The sequence below is a fragment of the Polistes dominula genome, unplaced genomic scaffold, assembly GCF_049000335.1.
Source record: "Polistes dominula isolate Pdom_NZ unplaced genomic scaffold, Pdom_raw_medaka contig_27, whole genome shotgun sequence".
NCBI lineage: Eukaryota > Metazoa > Arthropoda > Insecta > Hymenoptera > Vespidae > Polistes > Polistes dominula.
This window is the reverse complement of record NW_028300906.1, coordinates 3,130,972-3,144,744: the sequence shown is the minus strand read 5'-3', so window position 1 is coordinate 3,144,744 and position 13,773 is coordinate 3,130,972. Positions and strand designations below refer to the sequence as shown.

The 13,773-nt window shown below is 29.7% G+C and overlaps 1 protein-coding gene across 1 annotated transcript in view; it reads left to right on the top strand.

The window, feature by feature from the left end:
* kuz (zinc-dependent metalloprotease kuz) overlaps nucleotides 1-13,773 on the top strand; it is a 136,320-nt gene that overhangs the window by 110,747 nt on the left and 11,800 nt on the right. Inside the window, 2 exon segments of the mRNA XM_089179488.1 lie at nucleotides 5,487-5,747; nucleotides 9,226-9,420. Coding sequence (XP_089035614.1) covers nucleotides 5,487-5,747; nucleotides 9,226-9,420 — 456 coding nt within the window.

Genomic DNA, 13,773 nt, shown 5'->3' with positions numbered 1-13,773 from the left:
ACAATATTATACTAGTTAATAATTATTAAACATTCTATTAAAGTTACTATTAAGTAACACTTTTTCTATTATTTTTTTTTTCTTACCTACAAACCCTCCACGCAACCCTCTTCTTTTTTTTATTTAATTTTATTTTATTTAGTTACCAAGACCTTTTTTAATTTTTGTAATATATTGAATAACGCACTATACGAGTAGAATAAATATGTTCGCGGATTGTTTGAAGAAAGTGATTTCGATTCTTGTTTATATGTTTGTTTGTTTGTTTTTTTCGTGTCAAATGCATTTTGATGCATGATATGTTGCACCGTTGCACGTTTTAAGAAATTACAGTACCTATACGTTAATTGTTGCATATAGCAATCTCCAGTAATAATTGATAAGCTTAATTTGCAATCATTTTAAAACCCTATTGGATTTTGAATATGAAAAATAAAAAATATACAATAAAAAAAAGGAAATCTATTTTTTATTTACTCTATTGGAAAATTTAATATTTTTTGATATTTTTTTTTTTCGTTTCATCACGATTTAGAAATATTTATAAAACGGATATTTTGTATTTAATTTTTAATTAAAAAAATATTTTAAAATAAAGTATAATATATAAATGATAAAATAATCTATGAGCATGTTTATTTTTTTCTTTTTTTTTTTCATTTCGTTTTTTAATTATACAAAGTTTTCGGACAGTCCAATATTAACTCTGTCTCTGAAAATTGAACATTAATATTTTTATTTATAATGTATTTTATTATATTTTCTACTCACGCGTATTTCGTAAATGGTAACAAAATCCTATCACATTTATTTTATCATAATTAAAGAATTTATGAGATATTATTACATTTCCCAATCCTTCCTTTCTCCTTCCATTTCCCAATAAACCATTACGTAAAAGTAAATATGTTTTTACGAATGTTATTAAATTAAACTTTGCCATTAAATTCGTGGAAAATTAACTTTCCTAAAAATCCATTTAACCAAATATACTATCCTCGAGAATATTTTAAAAATATATTTTTTTTAATATTTTCAGAGGACATATTTTATTCAAACATTTATCTAATATTTCTTTTTTGTTTATTTAGTTTTCTCACATTATTATAATAAACGATGGTACAAAGTAAAAATTCGAAAGAAAATTTTATTAATATTTAGTAATTATTTTTTAATAATAAAATTACACCCCTTTAACCCAGGTTTTCTAGTGTCTTATTTATCAACTTATTTATTAACTTATTTATCATTTTAAAATAAACGATGGTACAAATTAAAATTCAGTCAAAAAACTTTAGTAATATTTGGTAATAATTTTTTAATAATAAAATTACATCCCTCCAACCCAGATTTTTTTAATGTCTTATTTATCAATTTATTTATCATTTTGTAACAAACTATCGTACAAATTAAAATTTAATAAAAAAAAACTCTAGTAATATTTAGTAATAATTTTTTAATAATAAAATTACACCCCTCAACCCAGGTTTTCTAGTGTCTTATTTATCAACTTATTTATTAACTTATTTATCAACTTATTTATCATTTTAAAATAAACGATGGTACAAATTAAAATTCAGTAAAAAAACTTTAGTAATATTTGGTAATAATTTGTTAATAATAAAATTACATCCCCCCTCCCCAACCGAACCCAGGTTTTTTTAATGTCTTATTTATCAGTTTATATTTCAAATGTTACGTTTACATCGCGTTCTTTTTATTTATATCCCCTTTGATTTTTTTCTTTTCTTGTCTTTCCTTTTTCCTTTTTTCTATTTCCTTTTTTTTTATTCTTTCTGTATTATCGTTAAAGAAGAAAATTATTTTATACGAAGTTCATCGAAACAGTTTTAGCCCATTTTCATTTGCATAGTGGTTAGTGTTATTCGTTGAAAGAAGATGATCCTAGTTTCGTATTCCAATTCACTAATACAATAATCGCTTTTCATAGTTATTCCTCTTAATGCATATTACAGGAACACGATAGTTATATAGAATAGAAAAGTTTCTCGTTTGCTTTTCTATGTTCCAAAAAAAGAAAAAAGAAGAAAGAAAAAAAATAGTAGACTACACTCAAACCAACCAACCAACCAACCAACCAACCAACCAACTAACCAACCCTCCCATCCCTTGAAGGTTTTCAAGTTGAATGCAAACGATGTTAGATGCGTTGACTTTACCCCCACCCCTCCACCCCAATCCCTACGAATAAAAGAATATTGCCTATAGAATTTATTTGAATTGTATATTCTAACCCAGATATCGTGAACGAACGATATCGTTTTACCTCTATCCCCGAAACCCACCCCCCCCACACTACCATCCGACCCTACAACCCTACCACTCTATCACATTTTTGCTATCTCTCTTGTTTTTCTTTACCTAAAAACACGCCTTTTTGTTTTTTCGTTTTTTCGTTTTTTCTTTTCTTTTTTATTTATTTATTTATTTTTATTTTACTATCTCGTTGAATATTTTTTTCTTTGGTAATTTTTATTCTATAGATATTGTCTCTTTTTTTCTTTTCATTTTTTTCCCCCTTTTTAGATTTGTCTACTAAATTTATTGTACTTTAATAGCAAATAATTTATATATATTATTTTATTTTATTTATATAATACTAGGGGTGCCCCGCCATGCGTGGCTGTGGCTCACAATGAGTCCGATACACACACGTCTTTAAGTCAACGAATTACCTTATACCTCCATCTGTTAGAATCTTATCGAACTAACAGAGATAATCATGGCTCTTTGTTAATAAACAAATAATTTGATTATAAATTGAGATATAAATTATCGTATCTTTCAAGTTGGATGAAACTGCACATAATGTGCAAAATTTTATTCAAATCGGTTCAGTAGTTTAGGCGTCCGTTGCGGACAAACAACGTGACACGTAATTTATATATATTAGAAATTTTGTTTAGTTACTATACTTCATTTTTTATTGAATCATTTAAACAAGATTTATATCTATTATATATATTTTGTTTTATAATTAAAAAAAAAAAGAAAAACAAACAAACCGATAATAATCTCAATACGGTGTTGAATTAAAATAAATATTATAAATGATCGATAATAATTAACATAATTATATGATTTTCATTTAATTTACAGAGAAGAGTATTTTACCGAATAAATATAATAAATGATCAATAATAATTAATGTAATTATATTATCATTTTCATTTCATTTAAACTTATTTAATTTGTCATTCGCGACCATAACAATTTAAATAATATTTTAACGTTAAATATATTTAAATTTTTCTCTTTTTTTTTTCTTTTTTTCTCTTAATAATCCTATTAAACTGAAAATCGGATACAAATATTGAACACCAAGATATTACTTTTCTCTCTCTCTCTCTCCCTCTCTCTCTCTTTCTCTCTCTCGCACGCGTAGAATTCAGTTTCGATTAATTACTTTTACTTTCAGTCGTCTGATTTAAAAAAAAAAAAAAAAAAAACAACAACAACAACAAAAAAAGGGGCCATTTTACTATCGACCATGTATTTTATCTCAACTACCATCCCTTTTTATCAAGGATTTATTTAACGGCCATAGTAAAAGAGAGGAAAAAAGGGGTGTGGGGGGGGGGTTACGAAGGAAAAACGATCTTCGAGATCGATCGAGCGTGTATTAGGTGAGGGGAAGAGGGGGGGACAAGGGGTGGGGTTGGGGTTAGGGGGTGAAAAGAAAAAAGTACGACGACAACGACAATCGACTTCGTTTTCCAAGAGAACTCGTGTTCCAAAGAAATAAAAAAAAAAAATAAAAAAACTAGAAATCAAAGGAATAGGAAGAAAAAAAAGTTTCTAATGCTTTTTCATTTATCCATATTTTTATATTTTTCTTTTTCTTTGTAATTTTTTTTTCCACCCATTTCTTCGTTTCTTCTTAGCGAAAAAATATTAACAACCCTCTGACTCTCACCACCACCACCACCACCACTACTACTACCACCCCCCCCGCCCCTCGCCGCCGTCCCACACCTTTCTTACCTTGGAATGTGCTACAAAATGTTCTTGAAAATATTCGTAAAGCTTTTGTTCGGTCGTGCGATGTTCCTAAATTAAAATCACAATACTTTTCCGACGCCTCTCGTTGAACAATGTAGAGAGTAGTCAAGCAGCACAGGAAGGACGACGAGTTATGCGCATACTTCTATAATTCAAGCACGATGGCTACCGGACTAAAAGGAAACTGAAAAAGAAAGGAAGGAGAAGGTCTCTCTCTCTCTCCCCCTCTCTCTCTTTCTCTCTCTTTCTCTCTCTCTCTGCCGCTTTTGTGTCACGCACGAATACTCCGAATTCTTCATGAACAAAATTCATTTCATATAAATTCATGCTTTAAACGAGTTATTTTAAATGACGAATATTCCCATAACTTAAAAACATTCTTTTTAACATCAAATATTTTCAAATCAATCAACGTCGTCACGTTATAGAAAAAAAAAATACGATTGGAATGTTGAAAGTACTAATACAACGTGGTATATTGAATTTTTCTCCCCTTTTTGTTTTTTTTTTTAATAATAATAATAATAACACGATTTAAATATGACGTAAATTCTCTTACAAGGAAATCTGCATTTTTACAGTAAAATGTATTTTAAATTAAATGAATAAGTAACAATGTAGGATTATAATTTACATAATTTTACGAATAAAGTAAGCATCATTATAAGTACTCGTATCATAAAATGATATCTGTAAAAGACATTATTGTGGTATAGCGAAAAAATATAATATGCACGTAAACCATTATAGTGGCCAGTAATGTCTAAGTTAAAACTCTACATTTAATGTCGAATGACGTCTTCAAAAACCATTATAGTTGTGTGTAGTATCTAAGAAGTTAAAATTCTGTATAGAATGTCGAATAACGTTTACGAAAACCACTATAGTGGCGTAATCTATATAAGAAATTAAAATTCTGCATCGAATATCGAATAACATCTTCGAAAACTACTATAGTTGCGTGTAATGTCTTAATTAAAACTCTGCATTGAAAAAATATGACATTCACGAGAACCACTTTAGTGACGTGTAATGTCTAAATTAAAATTCTGCATCGAATATCGAATAACATCTTCGAAAACTACTATAGTTGCGTGTAATGTCTTAATTAAAACTCTGCATTGAAAAAATATGACATTCACGAGAACCACTTTAGTGACGTGTAATGTCTAAATTAAAATTCTCCATCGAATATCGAATAACATCTTCAAAAACAACTATAGTGGCGTGTAATGTCTAAATTAAAACTCTGCATTGAAAAAATATGACACTCACGAGAACCACTATAGTGACGTGTACTATCTATGAAGTTAAAATTCTGCATCGAATGATATTACTTGCTTTTCATTTATTATTTTAATATGTAATATTAAATAATTGCACGATTGATGAATTTATATATAAAATTTGAAATGAAATATATTTCAAAATTAATAAAAAAATACAATAATCTTTTGTTTCAGCTCGGCGATTAAACGAATATATTCGTCATTACGAACCACTTTCCTATCCAACGGGGGAGGTCCACAGAGGTCACCTGAGGGCCAAGAGGTCGGTCACCCGCAACAATTTCGTGACTTTAAAGTTTCGTTCGCACGACAGAGACTTTCACATTCGACTGAAGCGAGACCTGAACACGTTTAGTGATAATCTAGTTATAGAAGGTCCTAGTGGTCGTCAAGAGGAACTTGATACCTCGCATATTTACGAGGGTCATCTTATTGGTAAGCAACATTTTTATTATTATTATTATTATTATTATTATTGTTTTTTTTTTGCAAGTCAAGTATGATTGATCATCATCAATTACAACAAATAATTATGATTCTTTCATTAACTATTTTTCGTATATTGCAACATTGATAAAAAAAAAAATATTCGAGTGTTCGTAATTTATTGTTTAGCATTTTTAAAAGTTTAAATTCTTGAATTAATCGTTAACAAACAAACCAAAAATAAGTCAGATACGTTTAAAAAAAAGAAAATGAATACTAGATCACAAAACCATTATAGTGGTTGCCTCAGTTTCATATTCGATTTACATAGAGAAAAACAACATATTAAATAATATTTTATAATTAAAAAGTTAAACACAATTATTAAATATATAAAATGTAAACACAAGTATACGATGTTCCAGTTAAAAAAAAAAAATAAAAATAAAAAAATAAAAGCAACCACTCATACAATTCCAAGTTTAGGTATAACTATAATACATTTATACGTCATACGTTTTTCATGGTACACTAACCAGGTGTGGCACGCAAAAGTGCGTGACACAGTGAATGATAACAAATAAAAAAAAAAACAGAAAAAATAGAAAAAGAAAAATAAAAAACCATTTTATTCCCAACTCTAATAATTCACGTTCTGATCAAGTCCGAGTTACTTGTGAAAGAAAAAGAAGGTACAAAAAGGGATAGAAAGAAAAAGAAAGAAAAGGGAAGGGAAGAGAAGAGAAGGGAAATTGGGAAGGGGTTAGTAACAGTAAAGGGAGACATTTGAAATTATAGATCAGCCAGTTGGAGGTGGTGGAACGATTTATCTTCTCTGAAACTACGTCGATGGTTTCCTTGTTTCACGTTGATGTTGCAGTGAACTGCTGACCCAAGCTAGAATTCGATGCGTTCTCCTCGTTGGATAACAACGCGACGGGCGGGGGCGGGGGGGGGGGGGTTAGGGGTGGAATGGAAAGCTCTGAGGAAAAGAGAAAGAAAGAGAGAAAAAAAAAATAAAGAAAGAAAGAGAGAGAGAGAGAGTGAGTGAGTGAGCTTTTTTTTTTTTTTCTCTTGCTCGCGCGTTTTAACTCGAGGATCAAAAGGAATTCTGGAAATGGTTTCACCAACGTTTTGCTGCAGCGTTTCAAACGTCTCTCTTCAAGTTACAAGAGAGAAAGAAGGAAAGAAAGAAAATGAAAGAAAGGAAAGAAGAAGGAAGGAAAAGAAAGGAAAATAATGAGAAAAGTTTTTTTTTTCTTTTTTTTTTTTTCTTTCCTTTTTTTTCCTTTTTTTTTTTTCTTCTTCCATTTTTAGACCGAACATAACTACGAATTTTATCCTTAACTTTTTGTGACCCATATATATTTATTTATTTATCTATTTATTTAGTTCTTATATATATATTTATTTATTTATTTATTTATTTATTTATTAATAATATCGTAATAAAATATAATATCGCGTGATTGTAATTTTTAATTTTTATTTTATAAACCCCCTTATACCTCCCCTCTACGCGCGTGTTGATGATAGAACGAATATGAAAATGAGAAGGAACAAAATATTTAACAAAAAATAAAATAAAATAAAGGTGAAACACGTAATCATTTTGTTCTTCTTCTTCTTCTTCTTGCCTTCGGCAATTTTCTTTGACTATTATCTAAGTTTCTTTATTTTTATACATTCCTCCTATTCCTACTCTCTCCACCCCTATTCCCTTCACCCTTATTTCTTTTCCTTTATTTTTCCACCTTACATTTAGATACACGCTGATCTCTTTCTTTATTTGCTAGATTTTTGTTTCTATTTTCTTTTTTCCTTTCGTTCTTCGTTCACAACCCTCACCCTTATTTCTCTAACAAAATAAATAAATAAAAAACAACCCTTCTGGAATAATTAATACGATAATTTATTTTTCTTATTGTCGGTTGTTTTTATTTTTTCTTTTGTTTTTTGTTTTTTTTATTTTTCTTTGTGAAAATGAATTGTGTTAAGCAACGTTAGTTTATAGAAAATTTACAACACACACACACACACACATATACGCTTCTTTGGCATACGAGAGATTTCTCTCGTTTTGCCAAGAGAAGTGGGTGGTGGGTGGTGGGTTACGTCACTTCTATTGTTCTTCATGTGTGCATGTGCATGTGTGTGTGTGTGTGTGTGCTCTAAGTTACGGTTAATATCTTCGTTCCGTTGACCACACGCAAACTCTCATTAGCTTGGTTTAACGTCAATGCATTTGCATTGTCACGCGTCATTGTTTACTTAACCGTCAATGACGACCATGTTGAAAATATATTTTAAAGGAAATTAACATTTCATATTGTGCAATATCTTTTGCACCTACTTATTGCAAGAACTGACCATTGTAATATACCCACCCCCCCCCTCTACTCTCATAACAAAAATATTTGTCCATCGTGTTTGTATAAAAAAGAAAATTAAATTGCTCGATTATAATATTTCAATCGAAAGAAACGTCTATATCGAAACGAGTGACAATATTTATTTGTTTGTTTGTTTTTTTTTTTGTACATTTTTACAGTACTCTCGTAAATGTTTTAATTAATACAAATAAATATGATATGTTTAAAAAAATATGAAAGCTACTATAATTACCCTTAATTCTACAGAAGGATTTACAAGAAAACCACTATAATAAGAGTCAAATGCTACTATAGTTGTTCGTTCAAAAACCATTTTAATGACTCGATCCAAAGCTATTTTAATTGGTTCATTAAATGCCACTATAATGATGGTTAATCATACAAAATGATTTACAAGAAAATTACTTTAACAACTACTTTAAAATTGAATGTTACTATAATTGATTGATCGAAAGTTATTTTAATTGATTCATTGATACGTGCCACTATAATGGCGTAACATGTCGCATAAATTTACAATCAAGTAACTTTAGGTAAACTTACTGAATTAAAAGCAATTAAATAATATCGTGACAATATATATTTAAAATGTTTATTAAGATTTTCAACCGTGATTTGAACGTTCATTGATACACGCCACTATAGTGACATAACATGTCGCATAAAACAATCAAGTAACTTTAGGTAAACTTACTGAATTAAAAGCAATTAAATAATATCGTGACAATATATATTTAAAATGTTTATTAGGATTTTCAACCGTGATTTGAACGTTCATTGATACGCGCCATTATAGTGACATAACATGTCGTATAAAACAATCAAGTAACTTTAGTAAAGCTTACTGAATTAAAACCAATAAAATAACATCGTGGAAATGTATATTTAAAATATTTATTAAGATTTTCAACCGTGATTTGAACGTTCATTGATACACGCCACTATAGTGACATAACATGTCGCATAAAACAATCAAGTAACTTTAGTAAAGCTTACTGAATTAAAACCAATAAAATAACATCGTGGAAATGTATATATAAAATATTTATTAAGATTTTCAACTGTGATTTGAACGAGAATTCATTTGCTTTCAGGTGAATCAGGTAGTCATGTATTCGGTAGCATCACCGATGGTGTCTTTCATGGGAAGATAGTGTCGTCACGTGCTGGTGCATGGTACGTGGAAAGAGCACACTATTATTTTCCACCGCACGAGATAAACGAGACCTTGCATTCCGTGATCTATCACGAAAATGACGTTGGTGATCCGTACGCTGATGTACGACAAGGTAAACCCTGTTCTTATATACATATATATATATATATCACATATTTACCCTTTTTTTCTTGTGACAGAGTTTCATCAATTTTAAATTTAAATACTACATTGTTAATTATTTTTTCTACTTTGTTCTTTATAAAAATTTGTCACAACCCTCGGATGTACATGTATTTTCTTATATATATATCACATATTTACTTATGTTTTTTGTTTTACTGAGTTTCATCAATTTCAAATTTAAATACTACATTGTAAATTGTTTTTTCTACTTTGTTCTTTATAAAAATTAGTCACAACCCTCGGATGTACATGTATTTTCTTATATATATCACATATTTACTTATGTTTCTTTTTTACTGAGTTTCATCAATTTCAAATTTAAATACTACATTGTTAATTGTTTTTTCTACTTTGTTCTTTTTTAAAAATTTGTCACAACCCTCGGATGTACATGTATTTTCTTATATATATCACATATTTACTTATATGTTTTTTTTTACTGAGTTTCATCAATTTCAAATTTAAATACTACATTGTAAATTGTTTTTTCTACTTTGTTCTTTTTTTAAAATTTGTCACAACCCTCGGATGTGCATGTATTTTCTTATATATATATCACATATTTACTTATGTTTTTTTTTTTACTGAGTTTCATTAATTTCAAATTGAAATACTACACTGTAAATTATTTTGTCTACTTTGTTCTTTTTCCTTTGAAAAATTTGTCACAACCCTCGGATGTACGCATCCGATCCGAAATATTTCATTTATTATTTCCCCTTTTCTTATTTCTTTTTCTTTTTACAATAAACGATCTATTATTTAAATTCAATTTAAAAAAAAGTAATATAGTAAGTTTTATAAAAGAACTGAGATAATAATAATAATATATAAAGATTTGGTTACATGAACTTGGTAACATTTAGGTAATAGTTCGTGGGGTTACTTGTAATATTCCGAACGTGTGTTCGGTTAGCTTTAAAACTCAAGCATGAACCTTCTGTATGGGGGTTTGTGTGGGTGTGTGTCGGTCGATTGTTGTTAACGATCTTCTTCTCGGAACCAAGAGGGAAAATAGAAGAGAAAAAAAAGATAAAGAGAGAGAGACAGAGAGAGAGAAAGAGAGTGAGGAGGAAGAGGAGGAAAGGGTCATGCCGCTTACACTTGGTCGAGCACCCCTTTGTCGTCAAGGATGTCCACTCGCTTGTGCGCACGCGCACACGCTCACTAAGCTTGTAATCTTTTCTTCTTTTTCTTTTTATTTTTTTTTTCTTATTCCTCTCTTTTTCTTCTTCTTCCTCGAAGTTTTCTTTCACCAACACGACGAGGGTGTTCTATGAGGAACAACCCCACCCACCATCCCCCGTAAAAAGGTTTCAACTATAAAAGGAAAATAAGAAAATAAAGATCTAAAATACGAAGAAGGGGTTGATAGGGAAAGATGACTTCGAAATAGATGAATACAGGTAGCCCTCCTACAACACGATCCATAAATTGCTGGGAACCCCCCTATAACACGGCATCCTATAACACTGTTTCTCCTTTCAAAAAACCTTTGTACTTCTACAACTGCAGCAAAGCTTGCTGTTTTAAAGATACAGTATTGCTGAAAGTATTTCTTTTCATTTCCATGGGCTGAAAACTAAAATATTTGGCTCATGACTCTGGGTCTCACACAACACTGTTTCACATAACACTAGGCAGCATTTTCTAGGAACCTATCTACCATATTATAGGAGGGTTACCTGTTATTTCGACTAAACAAAAAAAATCGCAGTTTTTCAATATTAAAAAAAAAAAATAATAATAATAATAACAAAAACGACAAGAAAGATTTAAACGTGTGTCGTGTACGTTCCCCTGTCGAATAAAATTCTCTGAACGTTTACGCGTTTATTTAATATATATATATATATATATATATATATATATATATAAATGTGTGTATATGAATGTATACACGTGCAACGAGAGAATGTCCACGCTATTTGAACTGGATCTGTTAAAAAATGCATACACACGGAACGACTGGTAACGAGTCCTGACTAGCTGGTTGGTTGGCTCCATAGCTAGGCAAAGCGAAATCATACAGTTTGCATAAAAGCTTCACATATCGAAAAGTCCATGGGTAGGGTGGACTGGGATAGAAGTTAGGGTTGGGTAGGGGTTAAGGGGGATGTTCGAATTCGCCACGCGCTATTTGCGTTATCGCACTGAGTTTCTTCTTCGATAGCTACTGCTGCTGCTGCTGCTGCTGCTACATGGAATATCGCAATAGAAAGAGAAATAGAAAGAGAGAGAGAGGGAGAGAGAGAAAATAATATCCGTACAGAATTTCGAATATTTACGTATGTGTTTGTGAGTGTGTATGTGTGTGTATATGTTTAAGCTGAAATGTCCAAAATGGCTTTTAAGAGAGACCACCCCCTGCCCACTCTCAGTACCCACCTCAACCTCTTTTTGCAATATGTATTCGTAAGCTTTACTCCTTTTGATGTCTTCTTTGATGTCTTTCATAAAAGAAAATACTTAATACTCGTATTACATATATATATATATATTTTATGTATATATGTGCATATATATAATTTACAACGATTCGTATAAATAATTTCAAATGTTCTTTTTATTCACAATTTTCCATTTTCTCTAATAATAACCCTTTTAATTGAAATTTTCCTAAGAAGAATGATTGTTTAAAAGGTTATCTATTTTAAAAATAAAAAGATAGACCGAAAGGTAATGTCACATTTCAAACCTTACATTCAAAAACGAAAATACATTTTTAACAAAAGTTGTTTTATTTTTAATCAACAATTTCATTAATAATCCACCCTCGTTTTATTTTTTTCTTTTTCTATTATTTTATCTATCATTAAAATTAATGTAGATTATTGTAATTATTCTTGGTGTCGGTTTTATTCGACATGTATAAGTAAAAGTAATTTTCAAAGAAATATTACAAACAGAAGAAAAACCTGTAATATTTAAATGATTCACACGTGTTCTAATCCGAATGGTAGTATATGTCTGAATATGTATATATGTATACATATGTATGTATGTATGTATGTATGTATGTATGTATGTATGTAGAGATTTCATAAAAATCGATGAACTAGAAGAAAATGTGTTAGTATGGAAAGAAGAGAAAACTTGTGCAAAATTTTAATCGAAACGCGGTTTCTCCAACCCCTATCTATATATATTTGCATATATATATATGTATGTGTGTGTGTATGTATATGTGTAAATCTACGTCACGTTTTATTCACGTGTGTGTATTTGTACTGGTCGTGCAAATAACCAACGCTTAAATAAACGGGTAGCATATCGCGTGTAATATTTATCATGGCTTTCTCCTCTCTCTCTTTCTCTCTTTCTCTCTCTCTTTCTCTCTTTCTCTCTCTCATCTGTTGTAATAATAGCAAGAGAACGAACAGGTGTTTGCTGTACAAGATATGTGTGCCGTTATGACAATATGTAGTAGTATGCCGCTCGAAGAAAATTCACACATTCCGCTAGGAATCTTGTTTAAAACGTTAACACACAAATTTTCGATTAGTATGCTAAAAAAAAGTCAGTTTTCTTTTTTTTTTTTTTTTGATAGCGGTGGTAGAAAGAAAAACAAAATATGTCTAAGTACCTACGTACGGGTACACACGTGTATTAATATTATTTAATTTTTTAGGCACCGTTAAATGTTGAATGAATGAATGATTCATTGAATAAATGTTGAATGAAAATTGGGTAATGAAGTTTTTGATGATTAAATTAGAATTTTTCTCTTCGTCACTAGAGTAACGCGTCGTATCGCAAGATGGCATGAAGTGAAAGCCAATATAATGGCGCGTATTGTGCCTTTTGACTGCGGCGCGCTCTTGAACTAATCCATTGATAGGAACAGCGCAATTTTCGCATATAAGTCGCTGTGACTGTTTTTCCATTGACTACTCTGACCAAAACAGATAATAAATAATGGCAAATAAAAGAAAGTTTTGAATTTTTTAATAATTTTTTTAAAGTAATTGTTCAAGCTATTTTAATTTACTTTATTCATTTTGTGCATTCCTTCAATAATAATCGTTAATTTAAATATAAAAGAAATAATACAAAATTTATAATGTAACACACAGAGGTATAATGACTTTAACAGGATATTTGAATAATTTTAACCTAATTATAAAAATAATAAAATTAAAATATAGACGACGACAAATTTCAAATATAAAAGCAATTAACTAAACGACATTGAAATAATTGCCAATATTTAGTTGCTATTTTACATATCACAATAAATTCCATGTTAAATTAATCAGTAATACAGCAATATAAAGGTGTTATAGTAAAAAAATACAGA